The sequence below is a fragment of the Chelonia mydas genome, chromosome 10 (assembly GCF_015237465.2).
Source record: "Chelonia mydas isolate rCheMyd1 chromosome 10, rCheMyd1.pri.v2, whole genome shotgun sequence".
In the NCBI taxonomy this organism is placed as follows: domain Eukaryota; kingdom Metazoa; phylum Chordata; order Testudines; family Cheloniidae; genus Chelonia; species Chelonia mydas.
Window position 1 is genome coordinate 68,543,420 of NC_051250.2, and position 24,643 is coordinate 68,568,062.

At 55.5% G+C, this 24,643-nt stretch overlaps 2 protein-coding genes across 7 annotated transcripts; one reads left to right on the forward strand and one right to left on the reverse strand.

Annotated features, from left to right (window-relative positions):
• LOC102945807 (ras-related and estrogen-regulated growth inhibitor-like protein) lies at window positions 1-4,765 on the reverse strand. The gene is made up of 4 exons (XM_007066856.4): window positions 4,546-4,765; window positions 3,861-3,914; window positions 3,216-3,292; window positions 1-2,002 (listed from the first exon to the last, which is right to left on the reverse strand). The coding sequence occupies exons 1-4, from the start codon at window positions 4,682-4,684 to the stop codon at window positions 1,577-1,579; spliced, it is 696 nt and encodes a 231-aa protein (XP_007066918.1). The 5' UTR covers window positions 4,685-4,765; the 3' UTR covers window positions 1-1,576.
• A 2,534-nt stretch (window positions 4,766-7,299) lies between these two features.
• KIF7 (kinesin family member 7) lies at window positions 7,300-24,450 on the forward strand. Of its 6 annotated transcripts, none has more exons than XM_037910188.2 (19): window positions 7,300-7,483; window positions 8,420-8,815; window positions 10,865-11,065; window positions 12,485-12,902; window positions 13,793-14,327; window positions 15,322-15,459; window positions 15,946-16,173; window positions 16,574-16,740; window positions 17,446-17,555; window positions 17,925-18,077; window positions 19,033-19,235; window positions 19,469-19,666; window positions 19,919-20,044; window positions 20,732-20,908; window positions 21,309-21,524; window positions 21,966-22,172; window positions 22,638-22,836; window positions 23,045-23,191; window positions 23,484-24,450. In XM_037910188.2, exons 2-19 carry the CDS (start codon window positions 8,488-8,490, stop codon window positions 23,879-23,881), a joined length of 4,149 nt encoding a protein of 1,382 aa, XP_037766116.1. In that variant the 5' UTR covers window positions 7,300-7,483; window positions 8,420-8,487; the 3' UTR covers window positions 23,882-24,450. The 6 variants fall into 6 exon arrangements, with proteins under 6 accessions (XP_037766116.1, XP_037766115.1, XP_043380620.1 ...); XM_037910187.2 differs by having other exon boundaries at window positions 7,332-7,483; window positions 23,481-24,450; XM_043524685.1 differs by having other exon boundaries at window positions 7,332-7,483; window positions 23,045-23,173; window positions 23,481-24,450.
• The last annotated feature ends 193 nt before the right edge of the window (window positions 24,451-24,643 follow it).

Sequence of the window (24,643 nt, forward strand, 5' to 3'; positions counted from 1 at the left end):
CCTATAAAAAGGGGGTTTATTGCAGTAGAAATCACTGTGTTTACAGACGCACCCTCTTATTTATGCTCAACCTTTACAGCCCTGGGGCTGGGGTAGAAGGAGCAGAGACCCCGCTCCACGTTCATAGAGAAATTTTACTGGTTTTCAGCCCATCTGTGGGGAGAACCTAGCCCTTCCTTCAACTCACAGGCCCTGCCTGGTGACCATCTAGGGACAGACAAACTGTGGCTCCCAGCAGGGACTGGGTTAGCATACACTGGATCCCACGCTAGAGCCCTGGAAAACAGCCAAGTCTCCAATCTTACATGCATGTCTAATGCATCGTTTAAACAACAGAAACCTCTGCTGTCAGCAAAAGAACCGGGGGAGGGAGCTGGTCGGCACAGACGACACCAGGCACTGTGACAGCTCAGTAACTAGTCGAAATTGCACAGAGAAGAGGGACAGAACCAGAGGCTGACAACGTTCCCTGAATCCCAGGGGCTTTGGTGTCAGCTGAAGATACAGACATTTGAGATGCTGAGAAACACCAATGGGCAGATACAGATGCCACCCTCTGTACATGCGGCGTGCACCCACTAGCCACTCCAGAACCACATCAGCATCAGTCATGCTTACAAGGAGCATTACCCAGTACCACCTCCCTGTGAAGGGGAAGGAAGGAGGGTCTACGGGTCAGGGCAATAGCTTGGGACTCTGGAAACCAGGGGTCAATTCCCTTATCTACCAGATTGTGTGTGACCTTGGGCAAGTCACTTAATGTGTCTGTGTCTCAGTTCCCCCTCTGTAAAGTAGGATTAATAGCACTGCCCCACCTCACAGCAGTCTTGTGAGGTGCTCAGATGTTATGGTGATAGAGACCATAATAAGTACCTAAGACAGATACAAACAGCCACATGCCCAAGTCATTGCTCCTAGATTCCCAGTTGAGAGAGCTGAGATTGGAACAGAGGGCTAGGAGACAGCTGGTCCTTCCCACTCATTTGTATTGAGAGGAAGTGGCAGCTCCCCACCAAAGGAACTGGGGGAGGTAAGATCCTCCCAGAAGCAGCAGAAAGATGCTCTGGTATTTTCCAATATTAGGGAGGGGAGGGGAAGGGAGTTATTTAGCAGAGTGAAAACTAAGAGAGACTGTGAGCTCAGCACAACGGGGCACCAGTGCTGACTGGAGTCTCTGGATGCTATTGTAATATACATAATATTCAGACTACTTGGCTGAGGAATCCTGTCCTCAAGGGAAAGGGTGGGAGCTCAGAGGTGGCGCATTTATAGCTAAATTGGACACCATGCTAGTCACTGTATAACAGGGCCCAACCCCCTGGGGATGGACAGTATGGACTCCTAGGTGTTGAATTATAAAGACCCCAGGTTGCACTGGTATATATATGATGGCAGGGGCAGACTCAGCCATTTTCCTGAGGCTCTCAGGTGTGAGGTTGGGGGAATCCATTTGACTCCTCATATAGAGTACATGGCTCTTTTCACAGGGGTAGGAGGGCTTAGTCAAGTGAAGCAGGCTGGGCACCCTGGTCTTTCCAGCTGGCAGCACATGGGGAAGTAACACACAGGCTCCAGCTCAGAGCGAGTCCGTCCTCTTCCGGGCAAACACAGCCGACATGCTTTTGACAATGCTGCGGATCCCAGTGCCCTTCTTCAGTGCCAGCTTGGCCTCGCAGATGCGCTCCGCCAGCCCCTGGAAGACCATGAGTGCCCCATGATAAGCCTCAGCTGCAGAGACCTCATAGAATTCACAGTCCATGGAGAGTGCCAGGAGACGGCCCTCCTCACTGGAGACCGCCCGCCGGTGGTGTAGGTCCCGCTTGTTGCCCACGATGACGATAGGCACCTTCTCCTGGCTTAGAGCCTCCTTGGCTGCCTTGAGGACCTGGACTTTGGGGCGCAGCACATTGAAGCTGGCACGGTCGCAGATGCTGTAGACCAGGACGAAGCCATCTGCCCACTGGACTCGCTTTTCCTTGGCAGAGCTCTCATCCACCCGGTCCTGGGGGAGGAGAGATGGGACAGGAAGATGGGGTGGAATTTGATAAATGAGTGAGTCTCTGGGGAGGATGTTAGTGCTGACAAAGGTCACACGATCATCCGGCTGGGCTGGAAACTGAAGCTCCTACACTCCCCTCTGAACAACATACAGGCCAACTGCAGCTGGGTAGTGACCTCTGCCGGTCACGTCAACCCCGATCTGGAAACACCAGCTGCAGGAGGAGAGAGACTTTGATCCTGGTCTTGGCCAGCACAGGGGCTGAGCCCCGACCATAAACTAGACTGGTACCCATAACCCAAAGGTAAAGTTTTTACCACCTAACCTCCTATACCCAAACCCAGCCACCTTCGACTCCCAGGAGGGGAGCGGAGGGGCCCTTCCACCAGTTCGGTTCAAGGAGGCTGTGCTTGCACCTAGCAGCAACTTACGGCCCTTCTGTGCAAAGCATCCAGGCTCAAGAGCAGCTGGAGGCTTCTGACTCCATGCTGGCAGAGATGCAGCACACCCTGTCTTTGGACAGGCGGGCAAGGGAAGGGGGTGACAGTCACATCCTCCCCAGGGAGGAACACCCTAGTGGGCAGAAAGAAACAGGGAAGGTGAGGGGGAAATGAGAAGAGCAACAACCTCAATGTAAAGGGAAGGGGAGGAGCGATACCTGGCAGAGCCCACCAAGGCTAGGCCAGAACACTTGGGAAGAGACAAGAGTCAGGCTTACTATCCTCACCTCGCATCGTGTGGAGCAAAGAGGGCTTTTGGCCATGCTTGCTCTGGCCGCAGGTTATACGAGTTTGGCATTCTCAGCTTAGGACCTTGCTTGGCGCTCCCTGCCACGTCCACTGAACCAGTATGGGGGGGAGGGGGATTCAATCAGGTCCAGCACTGAGCTAGCTGCTGCTTCATCCCCTTTCTTTCCCATCCAGGACTAGTGGAGCAGGGTGGCAAGTTCTGCACTGGTGCTAGCCTGGGAATACAGTCTTTGCTGTCCCTAGGCCTTTACCCTCCAGCTGGAAGCACGAGAGAGGTGCCATCCCTGCAAGCTGCCTACTAGCCACCTGGTTGGCCCAAAGGTTAGTCATGCTGGGGAGAGTCGGAAGTAGGGGTTACAGTCTGGCTGATGCTTCAAGTCCATGGTTTGCCTTTGGGTTTTCTTAGCTAGGAGAATAGTTTTTCCTGGGGGCAAGAATATGAGACAGCAGCAGCAGAGGCCCCTCACCTGTGAACAGGGGACGTCCCATATGTGGACGAGGATCTCTCTGCCCTCCATTGCCAGGCTGTGGCTGTAGATGGATTCTGCCAAAAGGCACAGAAATCACTGCATGTATAGATCACAGACAACCAGAGAGCCGTGTCCTCTCAATGACAACCCTGCCACGCACTCACTGCCTCCCTGCTGCACACACGCCCTTCAATCCAGGTGGGAGATCAGACTCCAGGGGGCAAGGACCACGGCCTTTGTGCTGTATGTAAGGCACCAGCCACACCTAGCATGTTGGCATTCAGCCAGAGAGTCTGCCATCCAATAACCCAACCTGTCGGGGTATCCATCTCCCTCTTGTCCTTCAGTCAGTGCACTTGCACCTGCGTCCCCACTAGCTGCTCCACGCGGGTCACGCAGGAGCTCCTCGCATCTCTACAAGAAACGCTTCTAAATGCACAAACTGGTTCCGATGAGTAGATTTAACCCTTAAGCCTGCAGTTAGCAGGCAAGAGCCCTGGAGAGGAAAAGAGGTGGCTCAGGAAACAGCCAAATCCCACAGATAGACCCAGTCACACAAATCAGGACTTTTCCAAATTGGTCAATTCACACTCCACAAGGACAAGGGGAAGTTAACACGCAAGCCCCCAGCATGGCACTCACCCATGTCTCCATATTCCCCAATGAATCGCCTGGTAAGGAAACGCACCGTCAAGGCTTCAAAGAAGAGAACAGAAAAAAAAAACCCTAAGGATTTTAAATGACATATTTTAGCTCCCTTGCAAACCCGAGTGGAGCGATTACTACCCTGAACCCAGCTCAGCACCAGCCACCAGCCTGGTGTGGACAGCCTGCTCTGCAATGAAGCCATCTCTCCATTTCTGTATCCATTAAACTCTCACTGAGCTGTGTGTGAACAATCTCTGTATTTTATTTCACACGTTGCCGAACCAGCAAGTTTGCTAAGAAAGGATGAATAGAGAGGAACTCTCCAGAACCAGCATTTCAATGGACTGAAACTGACTAGGAAGCATTTTCACTTACAGAACATACCCATCACGAAACTCTCTTGTCTCAGAGGATGCACTTTGCTTTCCCACTTTGAATCACAGCTCTTTGAGATGGAATAGACCAAACAGGTCCCATCTCCGCTGTCTTTTGGCTATGGCAGGGTTGTTCCCTACAGCTTATTCTCCAAGCTTTGTCCAGTTCAATTTTAAAAGTCCCTAAGATTTAGCTCACGGTCATATCCCTTCCCTTGGGGGAGCTTTCCCCAGCTCCAGGGATCTCCCAACTAGGAAGTTTTCCATGTTCTCCCTGCTCTTCCTTTGGTGATTAAAGTTCTTACCTGATTTCCCCACGCTGTTTGCTCCCATAACTAGCATATTCGCTTCCATTTTCAGTGCGGTGGGACTGGACACCTCCATCAAGGGCTGGTGGTCTGGGGTGAAGCTGGCACTTCTGCGCAGAGGGATTCGGAGAACCATTTGTAGATCGATCTCTCTCTCTCTCTCAGCAGGGTCTGTCTGTCTGCCAGTCCTCTCCACTGTTTGAGGTAGAATGACTCCCGTCTCTTCTTATTCTAGCCCTCACTGAGGGAGTAATCTGCATGGGCCATACCATTCCCAAAACTTGCAGGGGGTGACACACCAAGAGCGGCAGACCTAACCATTCATTGTAAGATTCCCAAGATTAAAAAATCCCAACTTTGATACCAATCAAATCATCCTAAAAGAAAGACCCCAAACCTGACCCTGCAGTAACAGAGGGCTGGGAGGATCCTGATGGGGCTAAACAGTGTCTGACTTCAGCAGCTGTTCTCCAAACCATGTCCAATAGTGGATCCTCAGCTGAGCAGGCCACCAGCTCCTTCCATGCTTTTGGCATGTCACTTGGAAGGACAGTCCATCCATGGTACCTCACCCCACAGGCATCACAGGGCTGCATTCCTCCCACTTTGCTCTTACATCCTTGGATGTATTATGGGGCTTCTGGTGAGGAAGGTGGGTATTTCACACACCCTCCCATATCTCTGCGAAGACACCTTGATCTTGACCTGCAGCACCCCCTGCTATTCCAGTGCTTCCCTTCCCACCCCCCGCCGCTCTGCTGATACATCTGTTATGACATACAGCTCCCCACTCCTGTTCCAGTCTGCCACCAACTCCCCCCACCACACACACACACTTCATTCCTGACTATAACATTCCCAGACCTAGTCTGTCGCACAAGCAGGGACTTCTAATTGTGCCGTTACGTGCAATGACTCTGTGATGTGGACAAACACTCACTAGTTGAGATCACCAAGCTCATTTCACTTGTGACATGAACACAATTAACGCAGTTGTCCAGAGCGGTCATTCAGCCTGTAACTCCTGTCCATGACCTCTCACCAGCGCCGAGACTGCACCGTATTTTGAATGAGGGGATTTGTACTGGCTGAGCGGAGTCCCAGACCCCTGTCAGGGATGACATCAAGGAGGTGTCTTTGTGCCAATCTCACCCACGTCACCCCTCCTCAGACCACAAGACTGGTTATCTGCTTTGTCCAGCACTCTCCCCATGTCACCTCCACCTCCTTGACTTCCTCCACTGGCTCCCCGTCCTCTACCACACCAACTTCAAGCTTCTTGCCCCAACCCTTCAGAGCACTTCACAACTCTGCCCTTCGCAGTTGGCAACACATCAGCCCCTGGCCCCTCTCTCCCAGCCATCCCACCTCCTGAGCACCTCTCTTCACACCACCCTCAGCCTGGCACACCCCATACCAAGGGGGTTCATGCAATAAAACCCCTCCCCGCACTAAGCCACAAAGACACCGCCATGTAAGCCCTTCCCATCACTCCTGAGAGCCAGAGTGCCTACACCAGATCAGGCAGTGTTTAACTGGCTGGGATAAGGGGTGGTTGGGGAAAGGGGGTGGCTGGGTTGGGGGAGCTGATAACCCTGGCTGGAATACGATGGTGGCAGGGCTTGGTGGGGGTTGGCAGGGCTGGGAAGGGGATGGCAGGGATAGGGGGCTGATGACTCTGGTAGGGGAGTGGCAGGACTGGGGGGGATAACCCTGGTTTCGGAGGGGTGGCAGGACTGGGGGGGGGGAGTGTCTGACGATGCTGGTTGGGGGTGGCAGGGTTGGGGGGAGTGATAACCTTCGTTGAGGAGGGGTGGCAGGGCTGATGACCAGGGGGAGGGTGGCAGGACCGGGGCGTGAGGGGTCATCATAGAATATCAGAGTTAGAAGGAACTTCAGGAGGTCATCTAGTCCAACCCCATGCTCAAAGCAGGACCAATCCCCAATTTCTGCCCCAGATCCCCTAAATGGTCCCCTCAAGGATTGAACTCACAGCCCTAGGTTTAGCAGGCTAATGCTCAAACCACTGAGCTATCCCTCCCCCGACCCTGGTGGGGGTGGGGTGGCAAGACTGGGTGGGGGGGTGATGATCCTGGTGGGGGCGGGGTGGCAGGACTGGGTGGGGTCGGGGTATGATGGCCCTGGTGGGGGTGGGGTAGCAGGACTGGGGGGGAAGGGACAGGACTGGGTGGGGGGTGATGACCCTGGGGGGGGGGGGGCGGGGTGGCAGGACTGCAGGGGGGCAGGAGTGTGATGACCCTGGTGGGGGTGGGGTGGCAGGACTGCGGGGGGGGGGGTGATGATGACCCTGGTGGGGGCGGGGTGGCAGGACTGCGGGGGGGGGGGTGATGATGACCCTGGTGGGGGCGGGGTGGCAGGACTGGGGAGGCCGGGGGGGGGCGATGACCCTGGGGGGGGGGCGGGGTGGCAGGACTGCAGGGGGGCGGGAGTGTGATGACCCTGGTGGGGGTGGGGTGGCAGGACTGCGGGGGGGGGTGATGATGACCCTGGTGGGGGCGGGGTGGCGATGACCCTGGTGGGGGCGGGGTGGCAGGACTGGGGGGGCGGGGGTATGATGACCCTGGTGGGGGTGGGGTGGCAGGACTAGGTGGGGGGTGATGATGACCCTGGTGGGGGCTGGGTGGCAGGACTGGGGGGGGGCGGGGGTATGATGACCCTGGTGGGGGCGGGGTGGCAGGACTGGGGGGGGCGGGGGCGGCTGATGACGCTGGGGTCTGACGCGGCGGGAGGCAGGACGGGGACACTGGCCTTAGCACGGGCCGGGCTGGCGGAGTTGACGCCCCTGGCGGGGGCGGCGCTAGCGGGGCGGGACTCGAGCCCCCCCCCCAGACCGGGGCGCGCGCCTGACGCCATCCCAGCGCGCCCGGCCCCTCCGCCCGGCCCGGGGCTTGTTAGTGTCCGGCCGGCTCGAGGGGTGAGTGCGGGGGCTGCCTGGGCTCAGCGCCGCGGCCCCAACCCGCCCCCGGGGCGCTCAGTGACCCCCCGGCCCCCCGGGGCGCCCAGCACCCTAGGGGGCTCAGTGCAGTGCCCTGCGACGGGGGTACACGCCCAGCATGGTACACACCCACCACCCCTGGGTCCCTTGGCATCCCCTCCCCGCCCCCCCCACACACAGTCACTGCCCTGGGGTCAGAGTGGTGACCCTCTTCTCCCACCTTGCTCTCCCATCTGGAGGGACTCAGGGCACCCCTCCTGTCTCCAGCTGGCTCTGTGGGGCAGCAGCTTCCCTCGCCCCCCAAAGCCCCTGGGGAGATTTAAGGGTCTGTGTGTACCTGTGGGAGTGGGGGTTTGCTAGGGCCGCCTGGATAGTTACAGAGAGCACTGCCCTCTCTGGTTAGTGGTGGTGCCTGGAGGCCTTGGTAGGTGGCACCAAGAGGCACAGATTACCAGGTCTGGCCGTGCCCCCAGCCTGTCCCCATTTTAATCAGATGAGTGGGGGAAAGAGTGACCCTCCAGTCACCAGGGCAGAGTCAAGGTGAAGCAGATGAACTCCAGGGACGGGAGGCATCGTTCAGGCTGTGCATGGGGAGCTGGAGGAGATTAACAATGGAGAAATGCAGACCGACTATGAGGATAAAGTCCTGGCTCTGAAGTTGAGCTGGCTGGGGAATAGCCCCTCAAGAAATGTGTGAGAGCCCCAAAACTAAGGAAATGTGAAAAAAGACTGGATAAAGCTCCAGTAAATGTACAGTAGGGCCCAGCCCTGCACCGACCCCTGGTAGCTGGATCCTAGATTTTTTCCAGCTCTACTCTCTGCAGCCCTCAATCAAATCATCAGGAACCTTTCTTGATGGTTGTTCAGAGGCAATTGCTGGCCTGAATCTACACTAACCCACTTCTCTCCTTACAGCATGTGGGCAGAGAGATGGTGCCGGCACCGGGCTTGGGGCTCTCCTGACTTTGCTGCTGTTGCTGACCATGGGTCTGAAAGCTGAGGCCCAGCCTCGAGCTGAGGAGACTCCCGTCAGAGTGGCCGTGCGCATTCGACCCCTGCTGCCCAAGGAGCTGTTGCATGGACACGAGGCCTGCCTGCACGGGGACCCAGAGACCAACGAGGTGACCCTGGGGCGTAACCGCCATTTCCACTTTGATGCTGTCTTCACCGAATCCTCAAACCAGGAGTCTGTGTATGGCGCCTGTGTGCAGCCGCTTGTCGAGGCCTTCTTTGAAGGCTTCAACGTTACTGTGTTTGCTTATGGCCAGACAGGCTCGGGCAAAACGTACACCATTGGGGAAGCAAGTGTCTGTGAGTATCTGGAGAAGTAGCACCTTCCTAGTCTTGTCCCCCTTGATGCACGTGTGGCAATGGTTCCCTCCTCCACCCACTGCCCAGGGCCTGGCTGTGAGCAGGGCAGACAGGACTTCTTGGGCTAGTTTAGTAATAATAGCATGAAAAGCTGGTGATAGTGCAACATCAAGGCTGAGAAATGAAGCAGGCAAAAAGTTGAGGAAATTCAAAGGCTCCTCAGCTTGGCCATACTGCCTGTCCTGCACTTGTACCAAGAGAGTACACATCTCTCTCTGGTGCCCCGTGGATAGTGAGCTTTTATGTTTAGCTGCAAAACTAGGCACTGCACATTTTCCTGTGTCTGATGTAATATTCCCATAGGAACCTGACTTAACTTTTGCAAAACTATTCATCCACTGGCTTGGGATCAATACCTGTGTTTGAGCAGCACGTGAAGTATGGTTACCACTTGCTTATCTTGGGAAGGTCAAGCAAGGAGATTGTTTTGTGATTTCCTAAGGGTGCCTTCACCTTTGACTTTCCTGAGCCTTGCTTCCTTTATTTCTCAGGGCTGTTCTGCCCTAAAAATTTACATCAGCATAGCTACATCTCTTGGAGTGTGAAAAATCCACACCCCTCAGAGATGCTGACCTAACCCCCAGTATAGACAGTGCTAGGTTAATGGAAGAATTCTTCCATCAGTCTAGCTACTGCCTCGCAGGGAGGTGGATTAACTACAGCTATGGGAGAACCCCTCCCGCCGCTGTAGCGAGTGTCTATGCTGAAGCTATAGCTGTTTAAGTGTAGACATACCCTAAATCAGCCTTAACAGAAGGAGTTTTGCATTTCATTTCATTTCATAGGTTTTTGTTGTTGCACTTTCCTTTTCCCCCTTTTCTTGAGCTTCTGCTGTTCAGTTCCCATAAATGCTTTAATACTGAAGGGTTGGCTGTTTTGGTCCATAAGGCTCCTTAAAATATTTACTGCGCATGTGCAGAAAGATAGCTATAAAAATACTAAATTGCTTGTATGTGTTCAAGCTTGGCTGGACTTTTCCTTTTGCAGTTATGGCTGTCTTCATGCCCAGTTTGAGGCTTACAACTTCAGATGGTTTGGGGATATTGGAGACTCCCCACACACACCAAAAATCAATGTAAAATGTAATTTAAAGAAATTTTCAGCCCAGAAGAACATTTTTTTGATTGGAGAAAGTTCTGAGCAGAGCTGGAGTCAAAGGAAATCACATTTCAGCCTCAGCCATAATGTTTGCTACCTACGGATATTATAATTTACTTTTCTCTCCTTAAGAAAGCACTTTACAACTCTATACATGCAGTACCACTAAGGATATGTCTTCACTGCACAGTTAACCTGGGTTCTTCGCCATGTTTTAGCCCAACTCCACAGGACTTCCACACAGAAAAATCTCTGACCCAGGTTAAACCTGGGCTAGTTATCCTGGCTAGGGGTGTGGGTTAGAGCCCAGATCTTGCTTTCACTTAGGCTGCAGCCTGTCCATTTTGCAGTGAGGATTCAGGCTAAATCACTCAAGTGTTGATAATCCTCCAGTGCCGTCCCACTATTCTCCCCAAAGGACAGACAAGTTTTCCTGCAATTGACACAACTGGCTGGGAAAGAATCCTAGAACCTCTCAGTACAAAGAACTGTGGGATGTGCCTCCAGACACAAGGGCGAGTGCAGAAACAGTGAGGACATGGGCATAGTTTGGCTGTGGGAACACTCACACCCAGGCTAAGTTAACTGTGCTGTGAAGACATACCCTAAGATACACCACCTCTGCATGAAGGGCAGCAGTAATGCACCAGTGGGTTGAGGGGAATTTTGGACAAGGACCCTAGGACCTCCTATGAGAAGTGCTCCTTGGGGCCTTTAATATGGACCCTCGCTGCTGAGCACATGGGATGGTGTAAGGCTGATCCCTGTGGCATACTGTCCTTACGGCATGAGATGTGCTCTGCTTTGATTGTCGCCTGCTGCATGCCATACTAGAGTTGGCTCTCTGGGCATCCACTGCTTCTGGTAATTGTGTCTCTTTCTCGGTGCCAGCTTCCATCAATGAGGATGAGCAGGGCATCATCCCACGTGCCATGGCTGAGACCTTCAAACTCATTGATGAGAATGACCTGATTGACTACACAGTCAGAGTCTCCTACCTGGAGGTGTATAAGGAGGAGTTCCAGGACCTGCTGCAGGTGGAAACGGCCAGCAAGGACATCCAGATCCGTGAGGACGACAAGGGCAATATTGGTACCTGTGGCTGCTCTTAGACTCCCCTCCTGGACTGACTCCCATAGCCAGGGCTGGACGTGTGTTCCTGCAAAGCAGTGCACCGTGCTTCTGCCCTGACAAAGAAGCGATTATCTCCATTACTCTCCCCCAGCCTCTTACTATGAAACTTATGAATGGTGACCATGGCTGGGACTCAGGTTTTTGGCCACAATAGCATGCAGTTACAGAATACGGGGCATAATATGTGCTCTGACTGGGGGGTCCCAGCTGTGAGGCTTTATCTAAGGGCTTTTTTTTCTGAACGTGGGTGGAGCAACATCCCTTCCAACATCTTCAGCAGCTCAGCCGTTCAGGTCCCCCGGGGCTGGAAAGTCGTTTCGCAGGTGGCCATTTAACATGGGGGCAAAAGGAAGTCTCCTGGCACCTGAGATCTCACTCGCTGTCCATGCAGCTGACCTTGGCTAGCAGGCTCTGCTGAATAGTGCAAGGAGAGCTTTTTTATAGCCCCATCTGCACTGGGCTCTCTGAAGCAGTGCAGGGGCCTCACCTTTGAACACTAGCCATGTGCCTAGTAGTTACCTTATGCACAGAAAGTAATTGTGGCCAAACAAACCCACCCTAGCCTTGTGGTAGAGTCTCTGTCTTCTAGGGGCAGCTCCGGATTACGTATTCTCTAAGGCAAGTGGAATATTTGAAGGACATCTGGCATTGCTAGGACAATACTGGATGAGACACTGGCCTTAGTTCAGTACTGCTCTGCTGCTTGATGTCTCTGGTCCATTCCCTCTGAAATTCCTGGGGTCCAGCAAGACCATGTGAAAGTGATGGCAGCAGTCGGCATGGAAGGGGTCTAAAGGGACGCCCTCAGGGTGCCGGTCTCCATTTTCAGCAATACTTGAGATTTGTGGCCCCTCGCCTTTCTTAGGCACCGTCAGCTCTGAGAAGCTCAGCCAGGGTGTGCTGTGGAGGCCTCCAAAGGGATTGTATGTGATCGGGACCAACATTTCAGTCCTGGGGCTGTTCCCAAGGATAGCTAAGCAACCTCATTTTTCTGCTTTGCTGTATCTGTGCTACGCCCATTATTTATTTGGTGAGGCTGGGCTGGAAGGGTTTGTCCCCCAAACAAATGAGCCAGCGTTGGTTGCTTAAAATAGATGCCTATGGCTGAATGCAGGGGCGTGGCCCATGATGAATTAGCTGGGTGCACAGTCTGGCCCTTTCGAGCAACCCTACAATAACAAACCGGTGTACCCTGCTGACTGGAGGAAAAGCCTTTGGGTAGGAAACAGATTTCCCTTCTGGGAGTTACTCTATGTGTGAGTCCCATCTGCCCTTCCACCCCCACTGAACATCCTAGCTGTCTCTTTGTGTGGCTTTCCCGGGCAGTGTGTGAGTATCCATGCCAGCACTGTCACTGCTGTGTTTGTCTCGTTACAGTATTGTATGGGGTGAAGGAAACCGAAGTGGAGGGGCTGGATGAGGTCCTGAGCCTGCTGGAAATGGGCAACACGGTCAAGCACACGGGAGCCACCCACATCAACACACAGTCGAGCCGTTCGCACACCATCTTCACAGTAACCATGGAGCAGCGGCGCGGAGCTGGCCGACTCACCCGCCTCACCCTCCACGACAGGGCCTCGGTCCCGGCCTCCGGCCAAGTCCTGGCTTCCAAATTCCACTTTGTGGACCTAGCGGGCTCAGAGCGGGTGGTAAAGACTGGAAACACAGGGGAGCGCCTGAAGGAGAGTATCCAGATCAACAGTGGCCTGCTGGCTCTGGGCAATGTGATCAGCGCCTTGGGAGACCCCCGCAGGAAATGCAGCCACATTCCCTACAGGGATTCCAAAATCACCAGGTACCCCATGGTTCCTGGGCCACACACATCATGCTGCTCATCTGGCTGGTGCTCTCTTAGCCCCGTAGCAGGGATAACAGCCTTCTCTACTCCTTCCCAGCATGCCGAGGGGTTTGGCTGGGGCTTGACCACCCTTGCCCAGTCAGGGTTGGTGGCTGCCACAGTTAAATTTGCCAGGTCGCTTGCCCCTGCTGCTCTCACTTGGAGGCTCTCTGACTGGTTCTGAAGGGGTCAGCTGTCCATCTCTCCAAAAGGCCACAGGTATCCAGGCCTGTCAGTCCATCCTGTAGGTGTGTTTGGCTGGAGTGGTCCCTGAGAAGCAGGGAGCCAAGGATAAGCGTGAAAGTCCAGCTTGTTCCAATGCTGCTTCACTATAAAACATTCGGCTGGGTGACCTGTGCTGTGGCTCAGGGCACTGGGAGTGGGGTATGGAGGGTCCCATCTTTTCCTGCCTAGCCGAGACTGGCAGATGCTCCCATCAGATGGCGGTTTGGGGCCTGTGTGAACTAAGGTGGTCTCAGTCTAGTTCCTAGCCCGGACAGGGACACATAACTGGTTCCCTTGTTACCATGCCCAGCAGAGGTTATTGGAGCCCCTCTCATCCCCAGAAGGGATGCTGTACTGGAGGCATTTTCACCAGAGATCGGTATGAGGGACGCTTGCAGTGCTTCAGGCTGTGCTCTTCCTCTCCCGTAGGAACATACAGGAGCTCAGGGCTGTCGTGCTGGCCCCTTTCCCCAGCACTGAGCTGATGATAAAGCGTTTTGTACCCCTGGGTTTACCCTGTCAGAAGGGTGGTGCTGTGAATACCCTGTCAGCCCCTGGCATGTCTGCCGTAGCATGGGCTGCAGCCCCTTGCTCTGATCTGATGTCTCCACTCTTCTCCTTAGGATCCTGAAAGACTCCCTGGGGGGGAATGCCCAGACTGTCATGATCGCCTGCGTCAGCCCTTCCTCCTCTGACTTCGATGAGAGTCTCAACACGCTGAACTACGCCAGCCGAGCTCAGAACATCAAGAACAAGGCCATGGTGAACTGCCGCAGGGAGACAGAGCATGTAGAGGAGCTGCAGCTTCAAATAAAGAACCTGCAGAGGGCGCTGGAGCAGCGGCACCGCTCGGAGACCCGTATCATAAACCGCTCCGACGCTGCCAAGCGGTGCCCACAAGACCACACGGCCCGCTTGCTGGCAGAGTGCGCTCACTACAGGACATGCACGGACGCTGCCTACCAGCTCCTGATGGAACTGCAGGGGGAGGGCAACCTGACCGTGGAGCAGATCCTGCGAGTAAAGGAGTGGTTGTGTGCGGTTGAGAGCGAGAGGAGCGAGCTGACCTCTGCCTCTGGACTGGATAGCGGCATTGAGAGCACCTCAGCAGAGGATCGGCGCCCCCAGGCACAAGGCTCAAAGCCACCACAGACTCAGGTATTGGGGTGTCACCCTTGTTTGGGCACTGGGCAGTGAGAAGTGTCAGTATGGTATCACCTGCCCCAAGCCAGGCTACGCAGGCGGTGATGCTTGGTGCGAGAGCAGAGAGCTGAGAAGCACCTGGGAAGGACAGTAAAGGAAAAGCTGCATTGGCAGAGGGAAAGAAGAGAATGAGATGAGGTTGTCTCTGTGTTAGGCCCTCATTAGAGCCCATCTGTGGGTGGGCGCAGCCTCCTGGGGGTAGAGGAGAGTAGTACTCCCTATAAGAGAAGAAGGATGGGCCAATGGTTAGGGCTAGCCTGGGATTTGGGAGACATAGGTTCAGTTTTGGTTTCCCCTGAATAACTCAGCAGTCCCTGTCCTCCACAGAGGACAAAGTGCTTCTTAGACATCAACTAGGAAAGCTTCCCAATCCCTCTTAGGTCCCTCCCCCTGCCTCCCCACTGAAAGGCAGCTGCTGTTGGGGTGGAAAGCAGCATCCACACAGGGAGTGTGGCCGGGGAGTGAGGGAGAAGCCTGGATCCTGCTGGCAGATGGTAGCGAGGCCGAACGGTGGCTGGGTTCCAGTGGAATTTTTTTTTTAAATGTGAAATTAAACTAGCTTCCAATGTAGTTTGGAACGTACCTACTCCTCTGGTGGAGAAAGCGGTTGTAGAACTAGAGAAGTTATTTCAATGGGGCGGGAGGGGGTGTGTGTTGTGGGAGCCCCACTGAGCACAACCTGCAGAGGGAATGGCCAGCACTGCAACTCTTCCCTCCCAGCAGTGTCCCCCATTGCAGCCTGACTTAGTAACGGTCTAAATAACATCTTTCCTCTCGGGCCTGTCACGCCAATCACATGGGGAGAAGTGAACAGGTCTTTGTATCCGACTGGTGAGTGGCACACCGTACAGCAGACATACCTGTTTGTGCCGCGTGTGGGGCGGGGAGGGGGGCACAGTGACGTTTGGGGGGTTACTGATGCCGTCTCTCTTCCCTTCCCTGCGGGCAGGTGAGCACAGAGAAAGCATGTGAGGCAGCCAGAGACGAGCACCTGGCCCAGCTGCAGAGACAGGTGGAGCGTCTGGAGGAGGAGAACCGTGACTTCCTAGCTGCCCTGGAGGATGCCATGGAGCAGTACAAACTGCAGGTACTGCTGGCCTCTGCCCATGCCCAGGGGAATATCTGACCCAGCAGTCCCCTCCCCTTCCTGTTGCCTGCAACCTGCACCTCTCTGTCCTGGTGGGCAAACCCTCCCTGCACCCTCCTGGTGTCCCTGCGAGCCCTTGCTCCCTTTTCAACCTTCATCGCACTGTTATTCCTCAGAGAATAGGCCCAACTAGGGAGCCTTTAATTTCAGATGCTACCTGGCCCAGCCTGGCCTGTGCTGTAGATTCTCCCTTCTGGGGTGGGATTTTCCTGTTGGGTTTTTAGTGCCTGCCCCGCTCCACTCCCCAAACCCAGCCAAATCTCCCTGCCCATCTCATCTCTCCTATTAATCTGCCACTCCTTTTCCGGATGGCACAGAGAGCGGGGGCGGGGAATCAGGGAGAGTGCAGCATGTCCTGTTTGCTACTGTGCTAGCAGCATGCCTGAGAGATGTGCGTGGGAAACCCCATCTTCCGTTGTTTTTCAGAGCAACAAGTTGCAGGAGCAGCAGGATGCCATCTCGGAGCTACATGTGTGCCTGGAGATGGCGATGCCAGACCTGCAGGTGCCGGAGCTGCTGCAGAACATTCACCTGGTGGAGCTCGCCCAGAGACCTCACACGGCCCCGCTGGATACCACGCGGTCCCATGGCCTCAGCCTGGTCCAGTCGAGGCCGTCCCACACGAGCCAGAGCAGAAGAGTCCATTGTGGAAAGGTGGGGGTGTAAGTCATTTCCACGGGTGCTTGCTCTTGGGAAGGGCTGGTTTCTGTTCTGGCTCCCCTGATTGGAGGAGCTGGCCTTTCCCATGTTCAGTCTCTAACTCAGCCCTAGGCGTTGGTGTTGTCCTCCCTGTTGTGAGGCCTTTGCTCACTTTGGGGAAAAACTGGTTTCAGCCAAGTCTGAGCACTTACAAATTGCATCCCGAGCCCAGGCTGCAGGTAAAGCCTGGTGTGCTGAGCAGCTGGCTGGGTCCAGAAACTCACCAGCCCTGCTCACAAAGCCACTGAGCTCCACATTGTCTCCCTCTTTATAACTCAGTGCCCCCTCCTGAGCCCTGGCCCTTACGCAGTTTGTTCATCTTTCCGTGCATGACCACCCGCTCTGCCCCAAGCAGCTCAGCAGCAGCCCATCCCACCTGGGGGAGGATCTGGTGGTGCATTGCCAAAGCCGTGCCTGCAGTCTGGAGGCCAAAGACGTGATGCTGATGAGGGAATGCAGTGAGGACTCTGAGCCATCCTTGGACGGAGAGGGGGAGCAGAAACGGTCCCTGCACCAGCGCAGGTGAGTGGAGGCTGCACACACGGGAACGTCGGCCGGGGCCACTCCCTGAACACCATGTCTGCTTCCCCTGATTAAGGACTTGTCCAATCGCCAGCCAGAGACTCCTGCACCAGGAATTGGGCTGGCTCTAAATGAGCCACCTCGGAGCCCTTAGCCAGGCGTGTGCCACGTCCCCTAAGCCCGAGAGGTACTTGTAGAACTACAGAAGCCAAACCGGAAGAGTCAGGAAAAGTGAGTGTGTTTGTAATGGCTGAACTGCAGATTAGCGTCTAACTGCTCAGCAAGGCTAGTGCTGGCGGAGGCCTGATGGCCCCAGAGACTGAGCCCACCCTGCACAGCACAGGCAGGGGCATTTCAAGCTTCCTCCTCCTGTATCGCTGCCCTGATTTGGAGGGACCATTTTTAGAGTTGAGAGGTGAGCTCCATCTCTGGGGCCATTCAGCCCTTGGCCAACTGCTGGCTTGGGGGATGTGAGCACCTGTCCACTGGAAAATGGCCTGAGATGGATTTGAGTCTGCTGCTTCATTCCTGATCCCAGCCCCTCTGAAACCCATTCCCACAGAGCATTGGTTTGCCTGATAGGCCAAGGGCAGTCTCGTCCCTCTCTGTTGGGCTAGTGCCATGTGGCAGGCTTGGAGCAGGTTCCTTCTTCCCTCAGTTGTAGCGGAGCCTGCACTCAGCTAAACTGATTTGCTGCTGTTCTAGAAATGGGATCCGAAGCTGGAGCAAGAAGGACGTTTCCAGCAAGGTGTGTGAGGAGCAGAGCAGAGGCAACTCATTGCACAGGCAGGAGGAGCCCCCGGAACTGGCCAAAGGTGAGTGGAGACTGTGTATCCCGGGGGGGATCTTCCGAAGGTTCGTGATGCCCTCAGTCCCTATTGGCAGTGGTGAGGAGCCCAGCCATGTGCTCTGCTCTGGAAAAGAAAGGTGGTGCAGGGGCATCCAGACTAGCGCAGAATGGAGCAGATTGTGGCCCGGCCGCTTTTCTCAAGATGGAGCATTGCATGCTGGGATCTGTAGACTGAGGGTTGTAGCGGTGGTATTAAAGATGAGGGCAACCATGGACTGCGTTCCGCCTGATCTGGGCCACAGCATTATTGGCTTGTTGTCCCCTCTCCACCTTGCTTTTGGGACGGCAGCTTCCTGGGCGAGGATCTGAAGCAGGCTTGCTCTCTGTGTTACAGAGGCCTGCGGGAGAAGAGAGCAGGCTGGTCCCAGGGAAGGCCTTTCAGGGAAGGACTCAGAGCGGCGGCTGGTGCAAGCCCAGCAGAAGATCCGGGAGCTTGCAATAAACATTCGCATGAAGGAGGAGCTGATCGCAGAGCTCATCAAGACAGGTGCAGAGCTACTGGAGTGGTGATGTTCCTACCAGGGAGGCTTTGGGGCTTACACCTATGGGAGGAGGTGCTGAATCTCTGCCTGTCTTCTCTCCTGGTGGGACATTGTTCCCTCTGTTCCTCCAACTCTGCATCCCTCCCTGTGCGCCTTCCCCATTAGGCCAGGTTCGCAGTGCGCTGAGTGACCTTCCCCGCCACACTTGTTACCACGAGCATAGCCCCACTCCCTGGATCTGGGCTACGCTCTCCTGCATCTTGGGGGGCTTGCTCTTACTGCTAGCAAGGGGACTCTCCCTCCTCAGCAGGGAAGTGGGCCCTGTGCCCAGCTGCTTGCCTGGCCTCAGAAAATACTGATTAAACCCTTGCATGCAGTATGAGACAGTCCCCCCCTCAGCCATCTCTCTCCCCCACTGTCCACTCTAGTGCTGCTTCTGCCACCACCTACTGGTTGAGGTCCGTCTTCTTGGCTTCTTCTCTGGCTCTCTCAGGGTCTCTCTTTGGAGGAGCTGAGGGAAGGAAGGGTGCTGACTGGAAGAAGGGGAGGAGTCACAGCATCCAGCCCCATCTCAAGCCAGAGCAGGGATTGCTGGAGATCAGACCAGCAGGGCTGGTGGCCTACGTGGTATGCTGCAGTGGGGCTTCCTGCAGGATGAGCCAAGAGAACGTTGGGGCAAGGTGGGAAATCTGATCCCCAGGAAAGGGAAGTGACTCCTTGCCTGTGCACCTGTGCAACAGGCCCGGGACAGCCCCAGTTTGTGCCCTGCGGAGGCTATTCTAGCACAGCCCAGTGTCCTGATGCCACAACTGCTGCTCTTGAGGGGCTGGCGAATGCCTGAAACTGCCAGGTCCATTCAGTCCCTTGGCGTTGCTGTCCTTCCAGCTGTGCCTCCTGGAAGGGAGGGGGCGGGAGGGTGCAGAGCAGTTGGTGACAGTGTGGATTTCCTGGTGCTTTCAGGCAAGGATGCCCAGGCCATGAACAGACAGTACTGCCAGAAGATCTTTGAGCTGGAGCAGGAGGCGGAGCAGGTGCGAGCAGAGCTGAGCAGTGGCCAGAAGCAGCTGCAGGAACTGGAGGGGAAGGAGCCCCAGGATGCTGGAGAGAAATGCAAACTTCAGGAATATCGCACGAGGGTTGCAGCAGCCCAGAGCAAGGCACGGGTCAGTGTGAGCGCGGGGTCCTCACCTCTCTGCCCCAGCTGGGAGGAGTTGAAGCGCTTGCAGGTTGAGCACAGCTTGCTTGCCCCCAGGCTGTGGCTCCTGTGTCTGAGGGGTTGTCGAAGGAATAGGGTTGGGGGCTCGCTCTCTCTCCAAAGGCTATCAGGGATTCTCCAAAGGGCAGGGTGGTGTCCAGTTTCCTGGCCTCGAGTCTGAGAGCAGCTGTCCCATGGCAGGTGCTGCGAGAGAAGAAGCAAGCGACGGAGAGGCTGGTGTCGCTGTCTGCCCAGAGCGAGAAGCGGGTGCGGGAGCTGGAAAGGAACGTCGAGCTGATGCGGCGGCAGCAGGGGCAGCTGCAGAGGCGCCTGCGTGAGGAGACGGAGCAGAAACGCCGCCTGGAGACGGAGATGCACAAGCGGCAGCACCGAGTCAAGGTAAGAGCGAGACCCCTGGGGGCCAGCCAAGGGCAGAAGGTAGCTCTGGTGTGTGTCCGTGCGTCCTCACCAGCAGCAGGTTGCGGAGGGAAGCCTGTACTGCCTTTTCTGGAGTAACAGCTTGGCCCAATGAGTTGAGCTTGAGGCTGTGAGGGCTCCAGCCCCGTCTGTCAGTCTGAGCTCCTTGGCTCGGGATCAACCTGTTCTCCCCCCACTGCACCCCCAAACTAACGGCTCCTCCCCCCTGCGCAGGAGCTGGAACTGAAACATGAGCAGCATCAGAAGATCCTGCGCATCAAGACGGAGGAGATTGCAGCTTTCCAGAGGAAACGGAGGAGCGGCAGCAATGGGTCTGTGATCAGCCTGGAGCAGCAGCAGGTACATAGCAGAGACCTGCCTGTTCCAATGGGGGGGGGGGGGGCACTTAGGGGAGTCCTGCACCAGATTGGTAATGTCAGCAAAGGTGTCTGGCCCCCATGCCCTCATTGGCAGCTGTCACTGGAATCTCCCCCCAGGCAGGACAGACTGAGCTTGACCCACACCCCTAACATTCACTGTATCCTCCTTCCCCAGGGGGCAAAGCTCACATGCAGCCTCTGCTCTGAGCCCCACATATTCCTGGGACCTGAAGTGCACTGACCTGTCCTAGCCAGGACCCTCCTGAGCCCCAGTAATCCCAAATGGCTGGGGCATGGAGCAGCTGTGGGGAAGCCTTCTCTGTCGGCCGGATGACAGGAGGGCCGGCCCAGTTCTTAGGACGCTAACCTGTTACTCAGGAAACCTGGGTTCTGTTCTCTATTCTGCTACGGGCTTCCTGTGTGCCCTTGGGCAAATCACAGCCTATGCGTGCCTCAGTTCCTCCTCTGTACACTGGGGATAAGAGCACTGCCCTAGTTCAGAGGGGTGTGTGAGGATAAATCCATTAAGGGGTGAAGCATTCAGATCTGCAGTGATGGGGCCAGAGAAGTAGCTAGTAGAAGCCTCCGCCCCCCAGACCTAACGTCCCTCCTATCAGTGACCACATCCTTCCCCCATCCCCTACCTCTCTTCCTTTCTTTCCATCAGAAAATTGAGGAGCAGAAGAAGTGGCTGGACCTGGAAATGGACAAAGTCCTTGAGCAGCGTCGCGCCCTGGACGAGCTGGAGGACGAGCTGAGGAAACGGGAAGCCATAGTGGCCAAAAAGGAAGCGCTGCTGCAGGAGAAGAACGGCCTGGAGAAGAAGAGACGCCGGTCCAGCCAGGTGGGATGCAGGAGGTCCCTCGGACACAGCTGCTCCTGCTGGGGAATGGGGAGGGGGAGAGTGCTTGCCCTACGCTTGCAGGAGTGAGGTGCTTTGGCGGGGCTGGGGATGTGGTCTGGACTGAGGCAGCATCAGCAGGGTTTGGGGTAGGGAGTAGTGCCCACACTGTGTGACTTCTGCTGACTCTCTGCCTTCTCCTGACCTTTAATCTGAGCCACATCGGCCTCTCCATTAAACTCCTGCCTTGGAATCTCCTCTCGCTGTGGCTTGGGGGGTGGTTTGGTTTAATTGCCCTTGGCTTGCATGGGTGTCGTGGAGGGCAGTTGCAGGGCTGGGTTTCCCTTGGGGAGGTGCTCAGGTGAGGTGCTCAGGTGAGGTCTTGTTCCTCCTGCTGCTCCAGGCCTTGACGGATGACATCGTGCGTGTGTCCAGCCGCCTGGAACTCCTGGAAAAGGAGCTGACGGAGAAAAGCGGACAGCTCCGTCATGGCAGCGCCCACGATCAGCAGCAGATCCGGCAGGAGATCAATAGCTTGCGCCAGGAGAAGGACCAGCTGCTCAAACAAAGGCTGGAGATAGACAACAAGCTGCGCCAGGGCACCCTGCTATCCCCGGAGGTAACCAGCTGCCTTTTGGGCCCACCCCACAGCTCGTGTAGATAGTGAGAGGATGTCTAGGAAAGGGCTGTGTGCTAACCTTTCGCGCCTAGCCTGAGCTACGCTGGTCACATGGAAGAAGACTGTGATGAGCCTGATTTTGCACATTACAGTCGATCCAAATCTAGCACAGTTGAGTACAATTGTCAGCCTTGGAAGAGGCCTGAGGCTGGACATATCCGTTTTGGGAGGCCCGTGTCTGTAGTAAGGTGCATTGGCAGAGCTCTGTGTGTGTCAGATACGAGTGGAATAAGAGGGGGGCTCAAGAGTGAGGGGCCCCGGCAGGGCTGAAGCCTGGGTGTAGCTTGCAGATCACCTACCTGACTGCTCTGGGTGGATTCCGTTCCCCCTCATTCTAACCCAGGAGTAACTGCAGCTCCCTTCCTCCCCCCGGGGCGGCAGGAGGAGCGGATCCTGTTCCAGCTGGACGAGGCTATTGAGGCTCTGGATGCTGCGATCGAGTACAAGAACGAGTCAATCACATGCAGACAGCGGGTCCTGCGGGCCTCGGCCAGCCTGCTGTCCCAGTGCGAGATGAACCTCATGGCCAAGCTCAGTTACCTCTCCTCCTCCGAGACCCGAGCTCTGCTCTGCAAGTACTTTGATAAGGTAGGGTCCAGATAGGTGCCCTGCCCCAGCCCTCCGCTCAGCTTGGGACCGTGGTGTCTAATCAAATGGCACTTCCCTCCTGCACTGTGCAGTACCTTTGCCCAGGAGTCCTGGTCCTTTGCTGGCTTTCTACTGTGAGGGGGCAGCCTCCCGCTATTCCTTTTGTAGCCTGGTTTCTGTGTGACACACAAGCCCCCAGTGTTGCAAACACCCTGACTGGGGCAGAAGTGCTGGGTACCCCAGCTGGGCTCTGCTCTAGCTGGCCCCCTGACCTTGCTCTCAGATGCTGCATGGCTCCCCCTGGTGGCACTGAGGCAGCTGTGGCCCTTTGAAAGTGCTGGCCTCTACTGAAGACCAAGCCCTTTTTGCTCCTTAGCAAGAAACTAACTTGATCAGCGGGGAAGAGCAAAGCTTCCGAGCCTCGGTGAGGGTTTGACATGGGGCCTGCTCTTGGGCCCGGGGCAGGTGGTGACCCTGCGAGAGGATCAGCACAGGCAGCACATTGCTTTCTCCGAGCTGGAGATGCAGCTGGAGGAGCAACAGCAGCAGGTGTACTGGCTGGAGGTAGCCGTGGAGCGCCAGCGCCTGGAGATGGACCGCCAGCTCACCCTGCAACAGAAGGAGCACGAGCAGAACATCCAGTTCCTGCTCCAGCAGAGCCAAGGTAACGCCCCTGTCTCCCTATGTCCCTGGAGGTGGACCCTGTTCTTCCCTCAAGCCAAGTGGGCTCCTTGATACCCCTGCCTTAGTTAACCCTTCCATGATGGAGTTCTGTGGCCCAACGGCTGCTCTGCTTCATGTACCCTTTGCAGGGCAACTACAGCGCAGTGTCTAAGCTCCACCGCCTGTAATAACACTCCTTCTCTTCGTAGAGCACATGGGCGAGGGGCTGGCCAGCAGCAAGCTACAGTTTGAGGGAAGAATCCAAGTGCTGGAAAAAGAATTGAGCCGCTACGTGTGGGCAAACCAGGTGCTGAACCAGAGGCTGAGTAATCTGAGCCACCCAGGACAGAGCAAAGGTGAGGAAACCCCTGCTGGTCAGGGTAGGGAGTGCCGCTTGAGCTTTACCCCCAAGGTATGCTTTCATTTGCCTGCACGTGACCAGGTACAAACTCCCATTTCTGTAGCAGCGAGAGTTTGAAGGGCGGGGCAGTTGCCTCTGGATTATTATCCATGCCCACTCTTTCAGTGCAGAGGGAATGGAGCCCTTCAGCAATCTCTTGCTGTAACTGGCACACACTTGAGTTTCCCTGACTTATCTAAGGGTCTCTCCAGAGAACCACTTCTCTAACAGCCTGTCTTCTCCAGCAGGAGCGGACAGAAGCATGCTTGGAGCTGGGGACAGACCACCTGCTGTACTTGGGACCTGTGAAGAATCGGGCACTGGTATTGTGGAACAGCAGGTGCAGGTGGCTGTCACTGAAGGAAGCCATAAGTGCAGGGATGAGAATAGGGAATTGGTGCATGCACCTTTACCATCCACATGGAGGCGCTCTTCACTACCCAGTGACAGCCCTTTGGGCCCAGAGGGGATTCAGCAGAGAGAGGCAGAGTACCTGCTGAGACTTGGGCAGCCCCAGGAGGTGGTTCTGCCATGGAACCTGGCTCCTCTGCCCAAACCCTGGAGGGAGCTGCGCAGAGCCAGCCTCAATGTTGCTCCAGTGCCCTCCCATCCAGGAATGATTGATGTCAGGAGAAACCCAGTCTAGACTCAAGCTTTGAACCCTAACTAACTGTGCACAGCGCTGGGAGGAGCAATCACTGCAACAGGTAGCTAGTAAATACCTTCCTGCTCTGCCTAGGCAGCTTGGCTACAAACATACTGCATTTCATTGAGGACTGGGCTGGGACATTTTCACCACAAGGAAAAATTGTTAAAAAGGCAGCTGATGGGAGGTGTAGTCAGTTCCACTTTGGTGTCCCAGCCCAGTTGTGTTAGCTGGGCAGTCTTCCCCTTCTCCCCCCTCCCACCCCATCCACAGCAGCTTCCCCAGGCAGAGCTCTGGTCAGGGCCTCTACCACTATGGACTTATGTTTACAGTTCTGGAGCCTGCCTGCTGGCATCTCCCTAGGGGAAAGCCTCTATTGGCTGCAGCAGGGGGAGCTGCTTTCTGACACTAGCACTACGTGTAGGGGGACTTGTAAATATCTTTGTAGTAACTTTTTTACATTTCTGCTGTAACTTTCTAATAAAGCAGCCTGAGTTTTATTAAATCACTTGTGTCACAGCCTCCTACACTCTCTCAACCCCTGAGGGTGAGGCACTGGCTTGGGAACACGGAACCTCTCAACTGGCTATGGTCAGGCAAGGCATCTGTGTGCTATGTCTTAGCCAGAACCTGACCCTTATGACCAGACTTAACCTTTTTCTTGTATTGCCTGGTGGTAGCAGCACATTACACAGAGCTCCAAAGGTCCTGGATCATCATTTCAGAGGCTGGGTTTCATGGCTGTTTCTTTCCCAAGCTTTT